Source organism: Poeciliopsis prolifica, unplaced genomic scaffold (genome assembly GCF_027474105.1).
Source record: "Poeciliopsis prolifica strain line A6 unplaced genomic scaffold, Auburn_PproV2 SCAFFOLD035, whole genome shotgun sequence".
NCBI lineage: Eukaryota > Metazoa > Chordata > Actinopteri > Cyprinodontiformes > Poeciliidae > Poeciliopsis > Poeciliopsis prolifica.
In genome coordinates this window covers 333,200-355,070 of record NW_026562410.1, presented here as the reverse complement: position 1 = coordinate 355,070, position 21,871 = coordinate 333,200, and the positions used below count along the sequence as shown (strand labels likewise).

The 21,871-nt window shown below is 38.0% G+C and overlaps 1 protein-coding gene across 6 annotated transcripts in view; it reads right to left on the bottom strand.

Annotated features, from left to right (window-relative positions):
• Positions 1–21,871, bottom strand: part of arhgap24 (Rho GTPase activating protein 24) — a 59,334-nt gene that overhangs the window by 16,326 nt on the left and 21,137 nt on the right. For 3 of the 6 annotated variants that reach the window (XM_055052272.1, XM_055052271.1, XM_055052279.1), the window contains exon 3: positions 20,718–20,805. In XM_055052272.1, the coding sequence (XP_054908247.1) occupies positions 20,718–20,805 (88 nt within the window). Of the gene's footprint in view, positions 1–2,076; positions 2,183–8,855; positions 9,474–20,717; positions 20,806–21,871 lie in introns of those variants that run through there. The other 3 variants (XM_055052274.1, XM_055052276.1, XM_055052273.1) reach the window with 3 other exon arrangements.

Sequence of the window (21,871 nt, the reverse complement as noted above, 5' to 3'; positions counted from 1 at the left end):
TGACATTTATTATGCTCCACACAGTAAATTTTATAGGTTTGAACATACAGACTATCTTGACATACAACTTTCTAAACGATGAAGCAGTTATAATGTGTAACAAGGCATGATTCCACAGGCTACTCAAAAACGTTTGTTCCAATTGTTAAGTATTGTCAGCTTTACAAAAGCATTAAAAATTTCAGCAATATACAAAAACTGTAGCATTCTCTTCTTAAATGACATTAACAGGAACAAGAAGTGCCGCACCCTTGCTGAAAAACAATCAGCCCTTGTCTCTTTCTCACGTATGGAACACCATCCTACGTCAACTTTTTGTTTATTACTGCAGCAGATTCAGACACAGTGGTGACAATAGCTAGATATTGCACATGGATGTTATTCCATCCATTGTCTTCTTCTCTTCCATCACTCCAATCCCCCTGTGGCTCCTCACTCTGCCTGTACGGCTCAGTCTTGTCAGTCAAAAAAAGCTAATAAAGTGCTTGCATCAGGTTTTGATCCATATTCTACCAACCCAGGTGTAAGTTAGTCTGAAGTTGGTACCCCTGTATATTGAGAACTTCGCTGTTGGTCATGCTCGGGCTTCTGCACAAGAGATGGTGGCAGCACCAACAATACTCTCATAAGTCTTCCATCCATCTTATGCTCCATCCTCCCATCACTAGTGAACAAAAAACACCAGTGTACTTTAAGTCCTGCGCTTAAGGCAGAGACTGACCCCTGACCTGCAGGGACAAATCCACCTTTTTAATGAATCTGACAGCTGAACAACACAAGTAAATTTAACAGCATGTTATGTAGCACACATCTGAGCAACTACATTCCCCGTAACCGATGACTGACAACTTGCCGTTATATTAAATTATCTCCGTCATGTCACGTCATGTCATAATTGCTATCTCAGCTCGTCTGTCTTCAGATAACAACTGTTCATTCCAGTTGTGACCACCGGCTTGAGTAAGTGGCCAGCTGCTGACTAGACTTTAACTAACGGTCTAAAAACAGGTGGGAGACAACAAAGGATCCCACTGTGCTGAGAAATACCTGTAAACCCCTTTACGCTTCACACTCGGTCTAAGAATCCTGTAAAAACCCAAAGTAGATAAAATTTTATTTTAACTTGATTAAGTTAATTATTTGCAAAATATTAACTGTGTTCCATTCCCAAGATGTGATTTTTTTCCCCCCAACTAACTGAAAAGGAAGTTATATGAATTAAAGTTGAGTGAAACATCTGCGATGTTTCTCAACAAAGAAAAAGACATTAATGAGTAGAAACTGACCGTTTTATTAATACCAGAAAATCTTTAATAATTAGTTGCAAAAATTAATTAAAAAAAACAACAACTGTTTCAACTGTAAAATATGTAATTTAAACGTTAGAGACTGTGTGTTGTGTAGTTTAAAGTAGTTTACAAGTCATAATTCCACCACTACTTGACCTACAATATTATGCATTTGCTAACTGGAAGTCACTTTGTACTGTGGATAGGCTAACTTCTTCCAGACTGAGTTTGTGTTGCCTGCCAAGAGCAGGAAGCAGCTGCAGCTGGCGCAGAAAACAATGCAGACCCAGTAACTACCTTGTTGAAATGACAAAATCTGTGTCATAATTCTCTCTGTGTGCGGATATGTTTAAGCAGTCGGAGATTAAATGAATACAAAGGGTCGATTCTCTCTTGTCTGTAAGAGTTGTCTGGTTTGCTGCAAGCAGGGGCAAGTAGGGATTCAATAATGTGTCTAATGATAGTCTTCTCAGAAGTCCATGCATCATAAATACCTCCAACATAACAGGAAGTCACTCACTGAGCAGCAAGCAGCTCTACACAGCAGAATGTCTGTCCATTCACGTGGAAGGAGGATTAACTTTGGAGACAAAAGTGATCTCGACGATCTAAATCATCTAGTTTTCAAATGAAGCTATCCTCAGAGATATTAGCTCATTGTACTTAAAAAAAGCTAGACAGTTCCAGTTAAAAAAAACAAACATAAGTTTTAACAAAATAATCTTCATTTAAATCTGATGTATGCAACTATGATCAAGAGAAGCTGGACTTTCAAAACACTCATTACCTTGATGTAAAGGCAGCAAAGCAGACACTCCATAGTGTGGTAGACTATGAACTGCCTGATAGACCACCTCCATGCCTCGCTCACCCAGAAAAGACGCTCTCTGAATGGGGTTACAAAGTCCCGGCTGCCCCGGTTAACTTGAGGTCTTGAGTGGAGGATCTGTGCTGCCGGTTTTTGGCCGGGATCAGAAGTGAGCACAGCTGAGAGGGTGTGAAAGAGAAAGGGAAGAGGAGAGGCAGGGCGGGAGGGAGGGAGGGGAAGTTCGCAACGGGGGTTGTGCGTATGCATACACACACACCTACGCACACGCACACGGAAGTACTGTATGGTAACAATAGGCAGATCTCTCTGAAGAGTACCACGATTTGACACAGGGCACGACCCCATAAGCAAACACGAGATCGTTCACTCACACTGCAGTGCTTTAAGATCTTAAACTGTTAGCTGCATAAGACGGTCAACACTTTTGAACATGGAGTTAACTGAATGTAATTAAACAAATATACAATATTAGGAGTGAATAAAAGTACAATCATGATGGATTATATGTAACTTTATATAAACTTACTGACAGAATGACAGATTATCAATTTGTACCATCTAGTTGCATTTTTTCTAATAGTATTGTGATTGTCTTTGGGACCTCAGGGTTTGTCACTTTGGTTTGTGTTCTTATTGAATATATGGTCTATCATTGATACTCACTGCATTTTGTATTTTTGTCTCACAGTCCTAATTTAAGTTTTACACTTAGTAGATTCCTCCAGGCTCTGCTCAGTTTCCAAGATTCCCTTTTAGCCATCTTCCCTCAGTGAAAATGGCTTTTAGTCCATGACCTCCCACATTTTCAGGCACTGTCAGATCCCATTGTTAACAAACTAGCTTCACCAAACAAAACTATTTATTATTTACAATGTTAGTTTGGCACTTTCAAAGTGTTTTGAAAGTGCCAAAAGGTTTTTCTCAGTGTTTTAGCACAAGATATGACAAAGAGAAGGTAACAACTCTGAGTTCACCTTAATCATTCATTAGCCTCTATGAGCGGAAATCTGTAAAAGAAATGTCAGGGTATCCTGTTTATTTTATGTCACTGTGAAGTCTTGCATAACCTATGCACATATTTTCAGACTTTATCATTAGTCTGTAGAAAGAATTAGTGCAGCCTTGTAATTATCATATTGGTAGTTTTGGATTCATGCTAAGCTGGCAGTCTGATAAAAAGACATCAGAAGAAGACATTTTAATGGGTTTATATTAATGTTGCTCTGATTTTTTTATTGTATTTGCAGATGTGTACTTCCAAGTCATTATGTATGACTTCTTAAAAGTTGGCTTTTAGGCTAATTCAAATAAATTTGATTGATTTTTCTTGCCAAGAGAGAATTACACAGACAAAAAAAAAAAGCCGTCTATTCCGCTGCCTATAGATGTTGGTACTTATTCTGCAGCTACATTTTCCCATGTGCCTGTGATGTTTCTACCATTTCACCCGACCCCCGGTAAGGTATTGATGGCTAATTGTCTTCCTGGTGTCATGGTGGTCCTTGTTCATCAATAGACATGATCTTGAGACAGACACAAAAACATTGGCCTCCACCTGCGTCCCCAAAGACATTATCCGGTGGGGAACACAGACTCCATAGAGTTACAATAGGTATCCATTACCATCTGATGCTGAACGAGAAACAAAGTGAATAGCAGTGGGGAGGTCAAAGAGGACAAGGTTTGTTCAGCTCGTCTGTCTCTCACTGGTACCCTTAGGGAAGGAGGTAATCATGGCACAGGAAAATGGATTAGAATGATGACATCAGCCCCACATTTATATTCAGAAAGTTTTAGATTATCCCTCAATCATTTGTAGCCACAAAGCTCAAGCGGTAAATTTGCATTAATAAGTATCTATATAAAGCATTCTTTGGCATAAACAGTGAAATCTGTTTACCTCTAAGAACATTTTAATAGATTGTCATGGATCCGAGCGGGGTAAGCTTCGGGTCAGTCCGTTCATTGCAGTCACAGAGTTGTCCAAAAGCCAAGTGTCTCCGTTCTGATTTCATGCCAGCCGAAGAGCAATGTCTGTGTGTCCTGCCAGTGATGCTGTAAATATACCATTATGTAAGGGGTTTCAATTTCCACTTTAGAAAGTGAACCCACTGCTCAGACTTGGCCCAAAGCAACAAACTTGTAACTTAAGTTGTGCACAATAAACACAAAACAGTCACAGAAGTGCAATAAAAACGAGCTCTATCATGAACTGCAACATTCTGACGGGGTTTTACAGGCCGTCTTACATTTCACTGGCTGCTAATGAAATGGAAGAAGATTTGATCGAGGAAGCAACATGTAAGTATTTGAAGATGACAGGCAAATGAAGAGCAAACTTATACGTTGAAGCAAAAAAGCACACTCTGCTAGAGCGGGATGCCCAAAATGAAAAGGACTCAAACAAAATAAAAAGCAAAGTAAGGCAAAACCAACAAGAAAATAAAAGGGTTGTAAATATGCCACAAAAACAAAAAATAAATAATAAAAAAACGTGCTAAAATTCTTGGATTACAACTTAACTCAACAGGAAAAACATCTTAAATGTTCGTATTTGGGGAAAATCTTTCTAACATGATATTAACCATACTGTCTTTAAAATAATTATCAGAGACAAAATGAAATCTCCACATCAATGTTATGTACAGCATAGCTTGTCGAATTGTCCATTCTGTTTCTACTTGTTCACTGGGATGCAAATGACACAGTATTAAATTGGGGATTATTTATTAGCATTCAGGGATTTTGTTTCTTCTGTGGTTTTGTGGCAGATGATTACATGAGAAGAATAATAAGTTTTCCTAATGAAGTTGCACACACATTGACTATTACGAGCCACAACAACAAAAGTTCCCTGAGTAATGAATAATATTCTAACAATAAGCCCGTTGATAAAAACCACAGTTATACAGTGAGGCTTTTACCATCTTCTGCCAATTTTCACAATTTTTTCACAAGTTCTCTTTTAGGAATACCAGAACATGCAAACTCATTTATACAAACTTTTCATTCAACTTTTGAAAGTTGAATGAAAAGTAATAATAAACAATAAGTATGAGACAAAACAGCTGAATAGTATCGGGCTAGGGAGCTTTCTAAATTTATTCAATGTGTACGCAATGTAAGTAAGAATAAAAAAAAGAACAGATGAAAAAAAAAAATTCTTTTTAATCTACATTCACACATCTGAAGGGTTTCTTAGATACATTGCTGATTGTAAATTAAACAGACAGAGATGAGCCTTGCATCTGAAGAAGGGAGTGAACTCTCTCATTTCCCACCAGACAATAAAACAAGAGGACTTGAAAAAGTATCTGCTTCTTCACCTAATAATACCTTGTAATATCGCCTTTCAGCACTGATGAGCGCTTCAGGGTAGATGCACACCTGCACTCTCCACAAACCAAATTGCTAGGCTGTGGCAGCCCTTTCTGGAGCTCTTTGAACCTCTCACACAGGGATAACCTCACTTCTGGTCTGCTGTGACTAACAACTAACTAGCCTTCCTCCCCCCCCCCCCCCCCCACAGTCAGAAAGACTAGCTTTCTAACTATACAAGCTATGAAAAACATGATTTTCAGTCAAAGCACTCGTTTGGTTTTCTTAATAAACTCACTCCGGTCATGTGACACTAAAGCATTAATCAACTTTTTCCATTAGCATTATTGCTCTGGGAGATTGAAACACCCACCGTGAGGGAGCATTATTTTTGATTACAAGAAGAGGTAAATCTCAGTGATGTTTATCAATCATCCCAACATTTATGGGCCTTCCATTACATCACTTTCTTTGTAGTGACTGGTGAGGTAAAACATGACGCATTAAATTAGGATGTGTCTCCAGAGTAGAGGCCTCTGCGTCGAAGCTTAATATCATCTGTTTCTGTGAAATGTCAAAGCAAAAAAAAAAACCTTCCAACAGATTTTAGCTTAGGGAAAGTAAGCATGTTTTCATTTTGGTCATGGCAGCAGTTCTGTACACGTTGCCACTTCTTATAATTTTCTGTGACATCACCAGTCAAAACGCCGCTGAACGAAAATGACTGCTGTGTAGAGAAGGTAGTTGAAGGCGAGTGTGATTGAAGAGAAGGATTTCGGGTGGTGGAGCAGAGACAGATAAATGCTGGTGGCGGTGTTTTCTCTCTGTGCTGAATATTTGGAAAGCACTTTAGCTTTAAAGATTAATCTTTTACTTAAAGGGATTGTTGTTGTTTTTTTTTCTCACAGTAAGGTTTTGTGGAATGGATGTAAGCAGTCAGTGTCTTGTAAAATACTATCTAGAAAATGTAATGGAATGAAAAGTTTTATGGCAGAATTCGCTCATGGGATAGGAAACAGGATGAAAACATGGACTACAAATTATTGTGGGATTATATGTGGCCCGGCACCATATTAATTGTTTATACAAACCAAGGGACAAAGGGGAATTGCTTTTCTTATTAAGCATTTGAGACCTACCAAACAGCATAATAAGGCTTACAATAACTTGATTTGATATGGCTTTTATATGGTCAACCCAAAAAGGTCCAAATCTAGGGGCCTGTGGTGAATTTAGTTTCATTTAGTATCCATTCAGGCTGAGTAACATCAAGATGGAGTTCATATGCACATGGAAAAACTTTAAGATAGTGCTATGATATTTTTCATACTGGAGTTGTTTTAAGAACACAGAAACACACTTTGGTCTTGGCCCCGCTCTGACTGGTGAGTGTCGTCTGGAGAAACTCTCCTGTCTCTCCAGGCTGACCTCATTCAGAGAACTATCCTCCCAGATAACCTACTCTGAAAAAGATTGCTCTAACACTAACCAAACACTAGCTAATTTCCCAATCACAAAAGCAGTTTACACTGAAATATTTTTGATGTTGAGTAAAAGGTCTTGGTAAAGTGCTTAGGATTGTACTAGCGTTCAGCATTTCCAGAATGTGACAAAATTACATTTGGAAATCAATATAATATGAATGATGGAGGTTGGTTTTTTTCTACCATCTCTTTTACTGGTCACTGCTGTGGTGATATTATTGTAAAACTGTCCCAACTATATTCTTTTGATACATTTTCAGGTTGTTCGGTTTGTTAAGTGCATTACGCCGTGTTCCAAATTATTATGTAAGTGACATTTTCTTCGATTTTCTTAAATGGTCAATGCAAACGATGGTCAGTATAATTTTCAAGTCATAAATTGTTACAGTATAAATCAAATTTTATTGAACAAAGCTCCCCTTAAAAACAAAATGTTTTGATATGAACAGCATGCACAACAAAAAGTTTAATCTTTATGACACTTTAATCATATTTGCATAATAATTTGGAACACGGTGTAAACAATGTCCCAAATTTACCAACTTCTTAACTCTTCAGTTAAATTTGACCTTGTGAACTAAGTTATATTTTGGATTTCATCACCCAGCTGTTGTTTGTAAAAAGTCATTATTTGTTTTTCCTCCAATAAGGGGACATATATTCCGAAACATATTTCAATAAATTCGCCACTGACCTCATTCTGCAGACCTTAAACTCTAATTTTAATAGAGTTTGTTGATGACAGATATTTTTTTTATGCTTTCAGATTCTCATCAGTCTTGCATTGAAAAAAAGACGTGCATAAAAATTCAGTTATTACAAAATTATACGCAAGTGATTTTGCGCCGTTTATTGTTTTCGACCTCAATTTTCTTTCCTCCTCTCTTTGCTTTCCACATCCCCATCAAATCCCGTTCCCCCTCCAACGTTCTGTCTGAAACAGATTTACTCCTGCCTGTTTCCTCAGCCGTCTGTTGCTTCAGATTTTTCGCATGAGAACATCTCTACTGGGATGGATTTACAGGCAGGCTGGGAGCGATGAATTCAGCAGTTTGTTCTGTTATCTTGCCGCGAGCAGCCAAGCAGGAGTGAAATTCGACTCTGTCATGAGAATGCAGTTTTGAGAGCAGAGGTTTTCTTCGAGTGGGAGACATTTCAGACTAAAGTTAATTTTTAGAGCCACAAAAATTAATGACGCTTGGATAACATGAAAACTTTCAAGGAGCTTTGTTGTTTTTCTTGCTATGTTTAAATTGCGGTGATGCGTTAACAGGCTACTTAAGAGTACGGCTTTTAAAAATGTCAGTAAATTGGGAATTTTAATGTTGCATGAATGCTGGCAGGTCTAGGCCGGTAAAACATTCACAATGCACATTTATAGGTTATGTTGAGTGAAAAAGGAATTAGTTAACAATGTGAAACTTTTACAAACATAACATTTTTCTGAGGCTTGGAGTTAATATTAATGAAAGATGTGACAGAGTCTGGCTTGGAAGCGATAACTAAGCCAGCACTGACCCAGCTCCAGCTTGCATTGCACTGCCGGTCAGCTGGCTGTGAGAGGGTTGCTACACTGTTGCCTCGTTGACTCTTGTTGAGTGTAAATGATCTGCTCATGAAAAAAATGTGACAGTTTATTAGGTAGCAACAAGTCTGGTTGACAGTTTCACTTGTTTTTGTGTTGCATATTAAGAAATAAAAATATTTTGCTTCCTTTGTGTTTTTACAGTCAATGATAATCTAGTTATAGACTTGATGCATCAGTTGCTGACCCTTGTTAGCCGCTGAGAAAAGTCCAAACAGTTGTGAAATATACCATGAAAGCTAATTTCCTTTAGTCGCAACCAATTTTTAAAACAGTGGAAAGCAATAATTCAGCCATCTTGAAAGAAGACTGCATTTCTTTCAGTATTCAACAATGCAAAAAGGACACACCTGGATTGGAGTTAACATCCATAGGGAGCATATGTGGACCTGCCCCCTTCTCAGCTTGGGCTTGAGGGTGAAAAAGCCACGCTCTCGCTGCTGACCGCTGCCCCCCAGGTGCCGCTTCTTCATCTGTTCCTGCTCTAAGCCACAAATATTGCACGTTTATCTTTGCTTGTTTCTTCTAAAATGCTACATAAGCTTCTCCTCCCCTGCCTTCTTCTCCCTCAGGCTCTCACAACTTTCTTTTTTTTTTTTTTTTTTTTTTCCTCCCCACAATTTTTTTTGTCCAAGTCAACGGCAGGTCGTGGCGATACGTCGCTCAGCAGCAGAGCAAGGAGAGGTCAGGCTGAGGGTAGTCAGTCTGCCTCTCGGTGAGTCGTCCCTCTAAACTTTTGCTGAAGGAAAAAGCAGAGAAAGCATATTTCTGGGCCACGCACAGAAAAGACGCATCGGTGAGTGGAAGCTGAAGGCAAAAGATGGTGTGTCTGCTCTTTTCTGAAGGAAGCGAGATGGGTGGGAGGTAACGGGTTTGGAAGGAGGTGGGAGTATCATAAATCAAGCTGCCCTCCCCAAAGTGGGGATCTGTAAATCTGGTGAACGAAGGGAGGGCACTCGGCCAAATGACTCATCCGCAGTGCTCTATAAATACTGCCGTTCGGGGTCGGCAAGGCAGTTGCTACTGTTGGCCAGGAAGCCCTGAGACGCTGGCTTTTCTCTTTGGATGAAAGGTCTTTAATGAGCTGCTTATCTGTCTTCTAAACTCTTACATCTGAGCCTCAAATCACCGGCATCCATTAAACAGCCTGATCCCGGGAGGACGTAACGCCAACACTGCTGTATTTTGTTTTCATTCAGAGAACCAAAGCAGCTGGATGTGGAGACATCTAAATATTTATCCAGAGAGGAAAAGAAAAACTTGTTTACATACCGATCGTCTGGACGTCCACATCAAGAGTTCCCATCAGACAAACAGACTGTGAACCAGAAACCCTGCAGTCGTGGAGGGTTCTCTTACCTATTTCTTCTCCAGACTGGGCCAACTCGATACATGCGGGGGTCAGGGGTCATGTATGGAGGTCTAAGCAGGAGGCTGATAGTGAAGATTGGAATGCGACATGTCAAATGCCGATCTCCTCAATAAGGCTGTTATGAAAGCCTCTGAGCTTCCTGTCCTGTTCTTAACTCCCTCCGGCCTGCAGTGCTTTCAGACCCCAGTGTTTCCATACGTCCCATGCTGTAATAGTGACGCATGGACACAAACCAGGAGGAGGAAGACAGTCTGGAATACTGTTTCCATGAGAAAGAGGCGAATATTTTAAACATACGAGAGGTATGCAGCGTATTGTTTGGATAGAATGAACAACCTGCTTCTTGTCGCTAACCGTTTTCAATAGCAGCACTTTTTAGACTTACAAAAACTCAAAGGGAAGAGTGTCTTAGATGAGACATTTGATTGGATTCGTCCTGAGGTTCACTCTGTGGGCTCCTAAATGACCAAACTTGCACCAAACATAAAACACGTCAAGGGAAATATCCTTCTAATGTTGCTGAAAAGTGAGATTGATTCAAAAGAAAATTTTTTTTAAAATTCTTAAGTAACTTTGTAAGACTATTCATAAGAATAAGACAACACAGGAATCCCAAGATGTTATTGTTGTTGTAGACAACACATTACTTAGAATTTCCTTTCTCTTCTTTTTTTTTTTTTTTTTTTTACATTAGAATAACAATTTTAAATTAATATAGCTAGGATTGTGTGTCACAGACCAACACAAAATATTTTATAATTTGGAGGCTCAGGCACATATTTGCCAAAATAAAAAACTGACAATAAATCTGACAAAACATCTAAATATGCCCGCAAGTTTTCTATATCTCTGCCAGCCAGACACTAACATTTTGAAACACATTTGCAGGAGAGCTTAAATTCTGCAAGTGGTTTTGCAGTTATTCTGAAGAGTTTTGTCACTAATTCTCAATTGAACACAGACCTGGACTTAAGTATCTACACGTGAAGCTGCTTTCCTTCGTAACCCTGGTTGTATGTCACGCTGCTATTTTCACTTTGCATGAATCTCATCTGTTTTGTAAGATCTCTGGAACAATTCTTTTTCAGCATTGCCATTGATTATGCCTGGTATAATGCTGCCACCACCAGTTTATAAATTCAAAGTGACGTGAAGTGTTCAGTTTATGCCGTACATGCTGTAGCGTTCTGCATGAAGGGTCACAAAGATACATGTTCATCTCGGCTCATCAGGGAATCTACTGCAACTTTGTGGCTGTAACATGACACACTGTTATGAAATTCAAGGGTGTAAATATTTTTTGCAAAGGCACAACGTGTAAGTTGGGTAAATTATTTCAACATCTCGTTCAAATTTTTGCAATATGACAATCTGTCACAAGTACAACCATTGTACTTGTGACAATGCTTGTACTTGTACTTGTACTTGTACATTGGCTCTTAATGTTATGAGCCAAGAGTGTTTTATGAGTTGATGATTATCAGGCACTGCAGAAACACGCTAATGAACACATTACAAGCTGGTAAAAGAGACCTTAGCTTGATGCCAGTAAACCAGTGTGGTTTTATGGGAGGTAACAACATTAAACCAGTCACTCTCTTACAGCAAAAATAGTAACGCCATTACCGTAATGATCAAACTATTTTTGCTTGAGCAGGTGTCAGCAGTAAGTTTTATGTAGTGTCACTCAGCGTCTGAGTTAACCTCTTGGCACCTTTAAGTCACACTGCTCAGATGAAACGTTTCGGTTTTTATTTGTTGCAAAAAAATATTGCAAGTTATTTACACTCTGTGCAAACTTTTATTACCATCACAGCAATCAGCCCCTTCTTATAATTGCTGACCAGCTCTTTGCATGCCTCCATTGGTATTTTTGAGAATTTATGTTTTGTAATGAGATCCAAGTCTTACCACTACAGCGACGTTTGGCTCTCTCTTCAGATTCTCTGTCAGACTCAAGCCAGGACTTTGGCTGGGCCACTCCAAAATATCAGTATTTATTCCAGTTATTAAAAACAGTCACATTTTGGTCAAATGAAAAGATTATATGCAAACTCCACATGGACCCTGACCCAGGATTCAAACTGAGGACCTTCATGCTGCAAAGTAACAGTGCTAACATCTGTGCCACCATGCAGGAAATAAAATAACCTTCATAAAAATGAAAAGTGAAATAACTAATTATGAAACTTTTTTTCGACTTTATTGCCATAGCTGATTTGTTTCCCTGTCAGTCCCTGACTCTTCTGCAGGTAAGTGTTGTTACAGAGAACTGAACACTTTTCATATTCAACTTTAATGAGCGGTGTGTGAACATTCCCCACACAGAAGCTGTCCTTTTCATGGAGACCAGTGCACTCTTTAGTCAACCTGCTCATTAAAAGCATGCCAACTATGTACAGACTATGATGACTAACAGTTTCCAGCTGCAGCAATGGCAGCCCAAATATCCAAAGCACCTTCTGTGAGATGCCTTAAAAACCTGGTCTTGGTCTTTATCTAACCCACACAACCAAATGAAATTAAGATTATCATGTTGCTGCCTTTTGAATCAACTTTTTTTTTTTTTTTTTACAGAACAAAAATGTGCCAGTTTTACCCTGATAATTGGAAGTACATATTATTTTCAGCAGCCTAAGCTTGTTTCTTCTCATGATAGGTTGCTCATACTAAATCAGCTTAAAAAAACCACATCAAGGAAAACCAGCCTTAGAGTCCAAAGCCAAGCAAAGCCACAACCCCAAACACCGGAGTCTCCCTTTGGATCCAGCACCTGGCTTTCTGGGACATTTTGGACTGCTAACTTTGGCTTCATGTACAAGACAAAATGTGTCACATAATGCTACCACTGGATTTTATTGAGTGTCCCTCACTTACAGTAAGTCTGCTCAGACCTCTTGCAGACATACAGTACCTGTTGGCACCATGCTTGATTTACAGCCGTATTCTTGTTGCACTTCCCACCAATCTAATTGGTCAACAGACTGTCTGCAGTTCATCTGCTGTGAATGTTCAAAGATGTTTTTCATTGCGAAAAAAAAAAACAACAAAAAACATGACAATCATTTCAGGCAATTGATCAAAAGCCAATCCATTAACACATAAATCCTATTAGTAAATATTTTCTGAGCTTACAATATTTGATCTTTGTCATTTCAAATTAGATTTCAAGTCAAAGACCACACAACCACTCTCTGCAAATGCTTAATTGTCCATAGAAATCCAAATCTCCAATTCTTTTCCCTCTGTCTCCAGTATCTGGTCTGAACCCATGCTTGGCAACAAGGCCTGCAAATAGCCCTTACTTACGGTAAGCAGAACTATATAGATTCAGAGGCTCGTAATTTAAACTGACAGCACCTTCTACGCCGACAGCAGGAGCTTTAGCTTCAAATGCTGACAAGCTGTTCACCCCTAATTAACCCTTTATGTATGGCAAAGATCTGGACAAGCTTCAGTTTGAATCTGAACACAAATCTGTGTGAACATAAACCACAGCTGTTGTTTATCTCTGATTAGATGTTTCCCAAGTTTTAGGGAGATCAATTTAAGCTCTGACTTTGACGCTAAAAAGCTATGTTGCTATGTTTATATGCTATTAGCGTCCTGATATGTTACTCTCTTTACCGTGTTTACAAATTCTGCAGTAATCACTTTTCATGTAAAACCCCAAACGTTAATACTGTGATTCATAACAAGATTGACCAAGTCATGGCCCAAAGGATATGTTTAACTGTAATTGTGGTGAAGGTAGCAAAGTTTTTTTTTTTAAAGGATTTCACATTATTTTCATGAACCTAAAATAAAGCTTGAAATAATACTGAGATTATGAATCTAGATTCACATTAAGAGAGATATGGTATTTCAAAATCAGGGACTTTAACCCCTTTGACGGTAAAAAGAGGATCTGGTGACCTCCTACAGAAACCTCAGGAGATATGGTTCAGCGTGAATAATTCTGCTGTTGTCTTTAAAAGGTACTTTGCTTTTACCTTAACACATTTTGCACCAGAATATGTTGAAAATCAAACTTTGGCACCATTTTATTTTGTTGTTGTAACATACATAATGAACCTGTGTAAAGCTTTGCCACAGTTGTATCTACAATGTATTTTCAGATGTGATTAAATGACAAGATTTTAACTTGTGCCAAAAAAAAAAAAAAATGGATCAACACAGAAAGTGATGTGTGAAAATATAATGCAGATTAGAAACGAAAATAGGTTAATTTGAACAAATTGAACATTATGAATTTGAATATCCTATCAATTTGACTCATTCTATAGTTTTGAGCTGGAAAAAAAAACAACATTTCATAATATAACTCAAGAAATGTATTTCTCTAAGAATTACTTGCTGGTTTAATCTGAATTTCACTGTTATCTATAAATGTCTGTCATTTTAAAACCTCTCATATCAGGCTGCAGATTCTTTGTCTAATCAGTGAGCTGCTAATACAAACGTCTCCCACTGCAATCCCCGTAACGCCTGCAGACAAAGTCACTAATGAAACACTGGGTGACTTGGGAAAAAAAAAAAAAACACTTCTTGTTTGTTTTGTGATAAAACAGTAGATTTTATGATAAGCAGCAAACATTTGCTGCCTTCATAGCAGCACATCTTTGTAAAGATTTAGCTCTTTATAAATGTTACTTCTGGGGTAGCTCAGATGTGTCTCAGGTCCCCCCTTTTTCCTGGCACTGACATGTGATGTGTTGCAGTATTTCCCACTGAAGGACACATTTAAGATGTGATGAGAGATTTAAAGCTTCCCAGGAGCCGCGTAGGAGAAATGTCAGGCACAGTGTGCTTGGCCAAACTCAAGGAGGATGCATAATACAGCTCTCTTGGTTGTTGACCTCATGTATCCACTGGGAAAACATGAAATGTGCATAAGAGTAAACACATCCACTCACACGATACACTGAAGAGGTTGAAGAGAAAAAAAAAAAAGCTTGTAACCTTTTGGAAAATGTCAAATTGTGAGAGGACTTGGCAAGGACATGGTGGAAAGACATCCCAGAGGTTTGAAGGATGCAGAGTATTGGAAGACATGTAGCTGAAGTTAGTTAACAACTGAATTTAGTATTATTTTGTCTTAGAAATGTATTATTTTGCTTTTCAAATCACCTGGTATGCTTCTGCTTTTGCTAAATTACCAAAGTACTCATATGGCTGGTCATTAATCCAGTCCATTGGAACATGCTGTCTGTTTCATTTTCGCATTTTATGCCAGATTGATTTAATCGAAGCCGATTGTGTTTTGAAATATTGTAACTGCAACTGTGAAGTGGGACTTTAAAAGACATCATATTTTTTTTCTTATTGAATACAATTTGAACAACGTACCCTCACAGCACTACCCTTCAAATATACCACATTACTTAGTCATAAAATATAATATCAAGAACATTTCTATTGTTTCATAACTGTAAAATCACAGAAATAATAAGGAACACATGAATAATCATGTGTTCCTTAATATATATATATATATATATATATATATATATATATATATATATATATATATATATATATATATATATATATATATATATATATATATATATATATATATATATATATATATATATATATATATATATTATCTTAAAAGATTTGGCTGTTGTAAACTACAGTAAAATGATCAAAACATGTTTTTATGCACAATATTTGTCCTTGAAATACAGTAGCATATGGCACGCCTTTCAAATTTCCAGATCTTGATAATAACTTTAATTTCATTCTCATGGTATTTCAGGAGCTTGACCAATGTCGTTCATAGCTGTTAAATGAAAACAAATTGATACAGGTATGCCGGGCAATTGTGCTTATTCAACACGGCACAGGCAAATTAAAAGAGAAAGTTCCACCAGGTAGTTAAAATCAGTTTCCACTGTGCAGGATGGTGCAGTAGGGTTGTGGCGGAATGTATAAATAAGCAATGGCAAAAAATTTAAGCTGCACTTGCCTTTTTATGTAGGCTAACCTCGAAGGCCACACACATTTACATCCGTGCAGTAAGTGTCAGCAATGCACATTGTCCATAACTAATATGACACATGGGTTGATTTGAAAAATACCTCAATAAATCCTTACAGTTAAATGTCAGTGTGCCAGATTCATGTTTTCTTTACTACTCCACATGGGCTTCCTTCATAGTCTCAGTCTGTCATATTTCTCGCTGAACAAGATGAATAATTGCTCTGAGAATTAAAGGTCTCCCCTGGTGGTTTGTTTAATTTAAATTCTTCCATCCATCATTTAATCATCGGCTTCTGGTGCTTTCAGTCATCCTGCCAGCTTAGCCAGACTATAAATTACCTTGTTGCTAAAAACAGTAGCCTTGTCTGTGGTTAGAAAATTGCATGTCTGTCTTCAGTCTCCAATAGTTATCTGTTGCATTAACCTAACAATCATTCACTAAGACTCGGGAGTCTTAAATGAGAAGCCTTAGGTAGGTTCAGGGTTTGCATGTTAAATTCCAATTGATTGGACAAAATTTCATCTTAGGAAGCCAAGTTTCCCACTTTGGTCATGAATGTTCTCTTGAGAGAACAGTCATAAATTCGCAGTGGTTCTAAATGAGAGCCAAATAAGAAAAATAATGGTCTTAAATCCATAAAATGAAATTTAGCAGTTACTGCAAATGTTTGTTTTGTTGTTATCCCCTTGAAAATGTTGTTTACTCAAACCTGCCAGAGTTGAAAGTTGCTGTTGCTGGATCTGTTGCTCACAAACTTAGAAATAATCACCAGAACTGCTATATGCTAAACAGACACATGAGGGCAGTATAACCTTTCAATTCCAATCACCACTGATTTCAATTCCATTCAAAATGGGCAAAATTATTTTTGCTCTGTTTTTATTGCAATGTTCTGGAGCTAAAAAAAAAAAAAATGTCTCAGCTGCTGTTTCCCACCATGATTTCCAGCATTAAGATGGTTCAGATCACCACTGGATGCAGAAAATAGTCATTATTCACTCACATTTGACGGTATGATAAAATAAAAAGGTTTGAATCATGTGTTCCTTATTTGCTCACTGTAGAGTTCGGAGTTCCTTTTAGGTTCCTCTTCTTGATGTGTCCTGGCATTCTTTAGAGGATTAAGATGAAGATAAAAGCGCACAGTGAACTTGAGTGGCAGGAAGCTGTGATCTGAATTTCTGATAAGAGAAATATCTCATCTGAAATCTTTCCTAGGCATTCCTTCCTGTTTATTAAAGACAAAAAAAGTATTTTTTTTTCTAAAATCCTATTAGAACATGAGTTTCTAAGAGGATAATCAAGTAAATAGTTCATTTATAAATCAATATAGTTTTAGTCTTTTTTTTTTCTAAAATGTAGACCTCATCTTAAAAGCATACATTTTATGACAAACAATCGACCCTGGCAGGAAAATCCTCGCATTTTACATTTTGAGCACAAACATGTTGGCATAGAGGAAAAAAAAAAAACCCACAAAACAACAACAACAAAAAAAAAACAATAGCTGAAACACAAACAAGTCTTACTTTAGGTGAGCAAATAAAAGAGTCGTTGTGCCTGTGTTTTGTTACACAGCTAAAAATAAAAAAGACACAATGCTCCCAGTCTAAACATTGTTTTCAGTGTGGTTAGCCTATTTCTGCAGGTTTAACACACACCAACCAGATGTGGAACCGTGAACAAGGGGTAGCAATGAAAATAGCATCTGAGAGCTCTTGATGCAGGTGAGTGAAAGTAGCAGAGATGTTTTCGGTGAGCTTTGTCAAAACTTTTTTCCTGCTTCTCTCCAGTGCACAAAGGAGAGCGGGTAAGACTTTACAGTGCAGCTGAGGATTCAGAGCCATGTTTTTAATCTGAGGAGCAGTCATCCTGAAGCATATTTATCCCCCCCAAACTGACTGGAAGACAACGGACTTCTCTGTGGATCTCCAGCTTCCACCCCCCCAAACCCTCACGACCGCTCCCACTTCCCGTCTGTATGAGTTTTGTCCCAAATGCCGCACCGCATTTAGAGCAGTGGAATAAATGTGTGACGTTTTCCTTTCATTAGCTGTCTTTGCGTCTCTTAAACTCTTTTATGAGCTGTCTCATAACAAGTCATGTACTTGTATTCTCATCAGTGTGAGGGGAGCAGAAGTTGGTGCAAACTGGGGGGAAGCTGCTCTGCCTCTCCTTGCATCTGTGGAAGAGCGCTGCTGTTAGCAGGCAGGTATTCAACACAAGGTGGTGGCATGAATGATCAGCCTCAATCACATCGAGGACATGGTATGTATGGGATTGTTCAGAAACAGACACGCCAGTGTTTATATATTGGAAGTGAACTCCAGGCTCCAAGCAAAAACATATTTTTGTAATTTTCCTATAGCAATAAAGAGAGAAAAACTGAAATGTTGCTAATGTAGTTCAAGAGAAATCAAATTTTGTGTTTATAATTTGCTCTCTAAATGTATCTTCAATTTATTTGCAAGATCTATGTTCACAAAATATAAACGAACACAAAAAAATACTTCCTTGTTCTTTATATCACTGAAGTGAGGTATCCCCACTTTACATAAAGGACTTTGTATATAAAGAAATAATGTTTCACCTTAGAAAATAAATAACATTTTTTAAAGTCTGTTTGAAATCCACTCAGAGAAAAAAAAAATCAGAGTAAGTGAACAAAGCTTGGATGCTGTGTGCTGAAATTAAGGGGATGAATAAAAACATGCATTGGGTCGGCTCTAATAATTATGTCAAACACAAGGTGGCTTCTCATTTGAACACATTGCTCTGTGTGCCATTCTTTGCCTAATATAGCGAGTTTCATAACAGTTACATGTGGGGTTTCACTTCTTTACCTAAAATATGTCAGTGCTGCACCTGCGATGGCTCACAGGGTTGGTTATCAAAGGTGGGGTATTTTTAACTGGTACTGGAGAGAAGTAGAAATATCAGATTTTGTTTTGAAAAATTCCATTTTCACCTCTTTCAGAGGACATGACACTTTTGTTCTTTGATAGACTTGAATAGACCCTTTTTTTTTTTTTTTTTTTTTTTACAGCAAAAGGCTCCAAAAGTTTCAATGGCTAGCAACCTTTAATCTCGTGAACAGTGACTTAAATCAGCTTACTACCAACGGGGATTATCGACAGAAAATGACACATTTCTCACAGAAATAGTTATGAAAGAAAATGGCATTAAAACACCATGACTCTCAAAAACGTACACACCCTGCTGAAATTCAACAACTCACTTAAAAAGCAAACATGTTGCATGTGTAAAACCCTGTTAAGTCCCTAAACCAATACATGTTACAGTAGATCTACCATGTCTACTCAGAAGAAATTCATGTATTTCTGTATTTTCAGGCAAAATAATTCCATAGTTGATATAGATGGATATATAGACCCTCTTTGATAAAGTTCTTGAAAAAAGCAGAGTTTTCAATTAAATTAAAATCTACCAAATGGGTCAATATAATGAGGTTATTTGTTACAATATATTTAGAAAAAATTGTTAAATTGCTTACTTTTGTACAGAAAAGAACCTGCACATTTTTTTTAAATCTACAATATTTGAAGTTTTAATCTTTATTTGAGTCCTTATCTTTAGGAGCTGCTTCTGATAATTCATCCAAACATAGCTTCTGGCATCCGTAAAACTCCTTCTGTGTAAGTATCAGAAATAAAAGTTTGAATTTTAGGATGAAAGTTCTACAGAAAATTATCTATATTTCTGTGGAAAGTGAATCTTCTTTTAACCGCCGTAGACAAAAACAACAAAACAAAAAACACGAAGCACACCTGAACTGTGTTGGTATCTGTTCTGATAAGCCCACTTTCACTTCCACACCACATGTTTGATCACGAATTATGTGAGAAGGAGTCTTGCTCCATGCACGTCAGCGTCATCTAAGACGTATTCGCCTGGTTACACCCGAGGGGACAGACTGATACAAAAAAAGAACAAGTGGTTGGTGCTCACATCCTGTGTTTTCTGCTGGGCTTTCGCACAGCTTTACTCTCTGACAGCGACAGCTGTGTCTGTTTCTGCTGCATCTACGTGCGTTTCTGACATTTTTACTTTACAAAGATTCTTTTGCTTGCCCTCAGTGGGATAGGCCAACTTTCGTTTATGGCGCAATCTGCCGCTTTCAAAGTTGTCTGTGTCGCCTTGGAAAAGTATTTTCAGGCTTTGCAACGTCACGGCTGTGAATTTAATGGGATTTTAAGTGATAAATCATGACACCAGTTTTCTTCTTAACTAAAATGGTGAATGGTCAGGATCAGGGTGCAACCAACTGCCTTCACATTAGACTGACTAGTGTCAGTCTAATGCATGCCTGGTTCAACTTTGCTCTCAAAGAGTCCAAGCAACCAAAGAAAAATATACAATGTTAGAAACACAAGGGCCTTATGTATTTTTAATTCACAAAGTGAAAAAACGAATCACTGGGCAGTAAACACTTAACAATCAGTAAATGATGTCTTGGTGTTGTTTGCTGCCTTGTTTCAACTGAGTGGCACAGGATGTGGTTTGGTCGATATTCTATTTGACCTATTTCCCTTAACACTGAAAAGGACTGAGTCGTTTTAGTTGTAGGTCCAGGGGACAAAGGCAGAGTATGTCTACTGTAGAGCTACTGGCTTTACACAACACGGTTGATTAAGGGACAGATAAACATCACAATCTGCAACAAGCACAAGACATAATAGCGTGTCACTTTTGTCAGAGCACTAGTGTGACATTCCACTACTCAGTTTCATTTATCCCGTATGGTGGGGGTGTCATACAGCTCAGAGGAAACTTGGCATTACTATCACTGCTCAGTGAAACCCACAGGCATTAAGTGAGCTTTGATCTTACCTGGAATGACCTCGAAAAGAAATTTCCCTCCTTCATCTCCGCTGGTTGGATGTTCTGAAACTTTGTTGCCAGGTAAAGAAATAACACCCTGCAGAAAAACAAAGAACAGACTCATCAGCGACACTTTCCTGTTTGGCAAATGAAGGGTTGGCCTTGATTGTGCGTTGATGAAGTCCTGCCTCACTGCAGGGGTTTAAATTTTGACACCTTCAACTTGACTTACATGAATTGAATCACACATACTGTTTGAGTTATCCAGCTGTTTCAGTAAATAACCTGAGCTCAGTGGCTTTCAGCTCCCATCTCACTGGAATTTGGTTTAAAAATGTATATTTCTCTCCATTGTAAAGGTTGTATTGTTCTCAGAGGTATTCCAGGATGATTGGTTTAAGTGGTTACGGATGTGGCAAAGTGACAACAATGTGGGGGGTTGCATCTCTCTGGTTCAGCTCTGTCCAAAATGATGTATCACACAATTTAAATAACAACAGCATCAGCAGCTTTCTGCAAGCACAACTCAGTTTTGGCCATTAATGTAAATGCGGTTATTGCCAGCTGGACGCAAGAAGTTTTCCCATTGCATTTAAAAACTGACTGTGTTGGGGAGAGGGAGTCAAATTGTTTTAAAGTCTGTACTGATGTAAGGTATTCTCAAAGAAAACTGGAGCAAGAGTTGTCATGTTAAGTGAAGTAGCCCTTTAGAGGTTGCTGGGTGTGAGCAACATCACATGTTCTACTAAATAGTGAATTTGAATTGCAGATTTCAAAATCACAAAATTTGGTCTCTCTTCTTGTGACAAACCTTGATGTTGAAGGGATTAATTGAATTAGTAATATCTGTTTCTTTCTTGCTCAAAGCATGTCAGCTCCCCTTAAGTTAAATCATTTCTTTGCTTCATTTTTATGAATCTGTCAAGATAGCATAAGACAGAATTTCAAATGTGTGAAAGGGGATCACAATGACTAATAACAGACTTTTTAAACTGTCTGTATTTTTTTAAGCTTTCTTCTACTTCAACTGAGTTATAGAACAACGTAAATTGTTCTTTACCACAATGTAAATGAGGTTTGTCCTACTGATGCAACATATTTATGAAGTATTGGTTTGCTATAATGTTGCTCCTTCCTCTTAACATTTTTCCCCCCCGACCCTT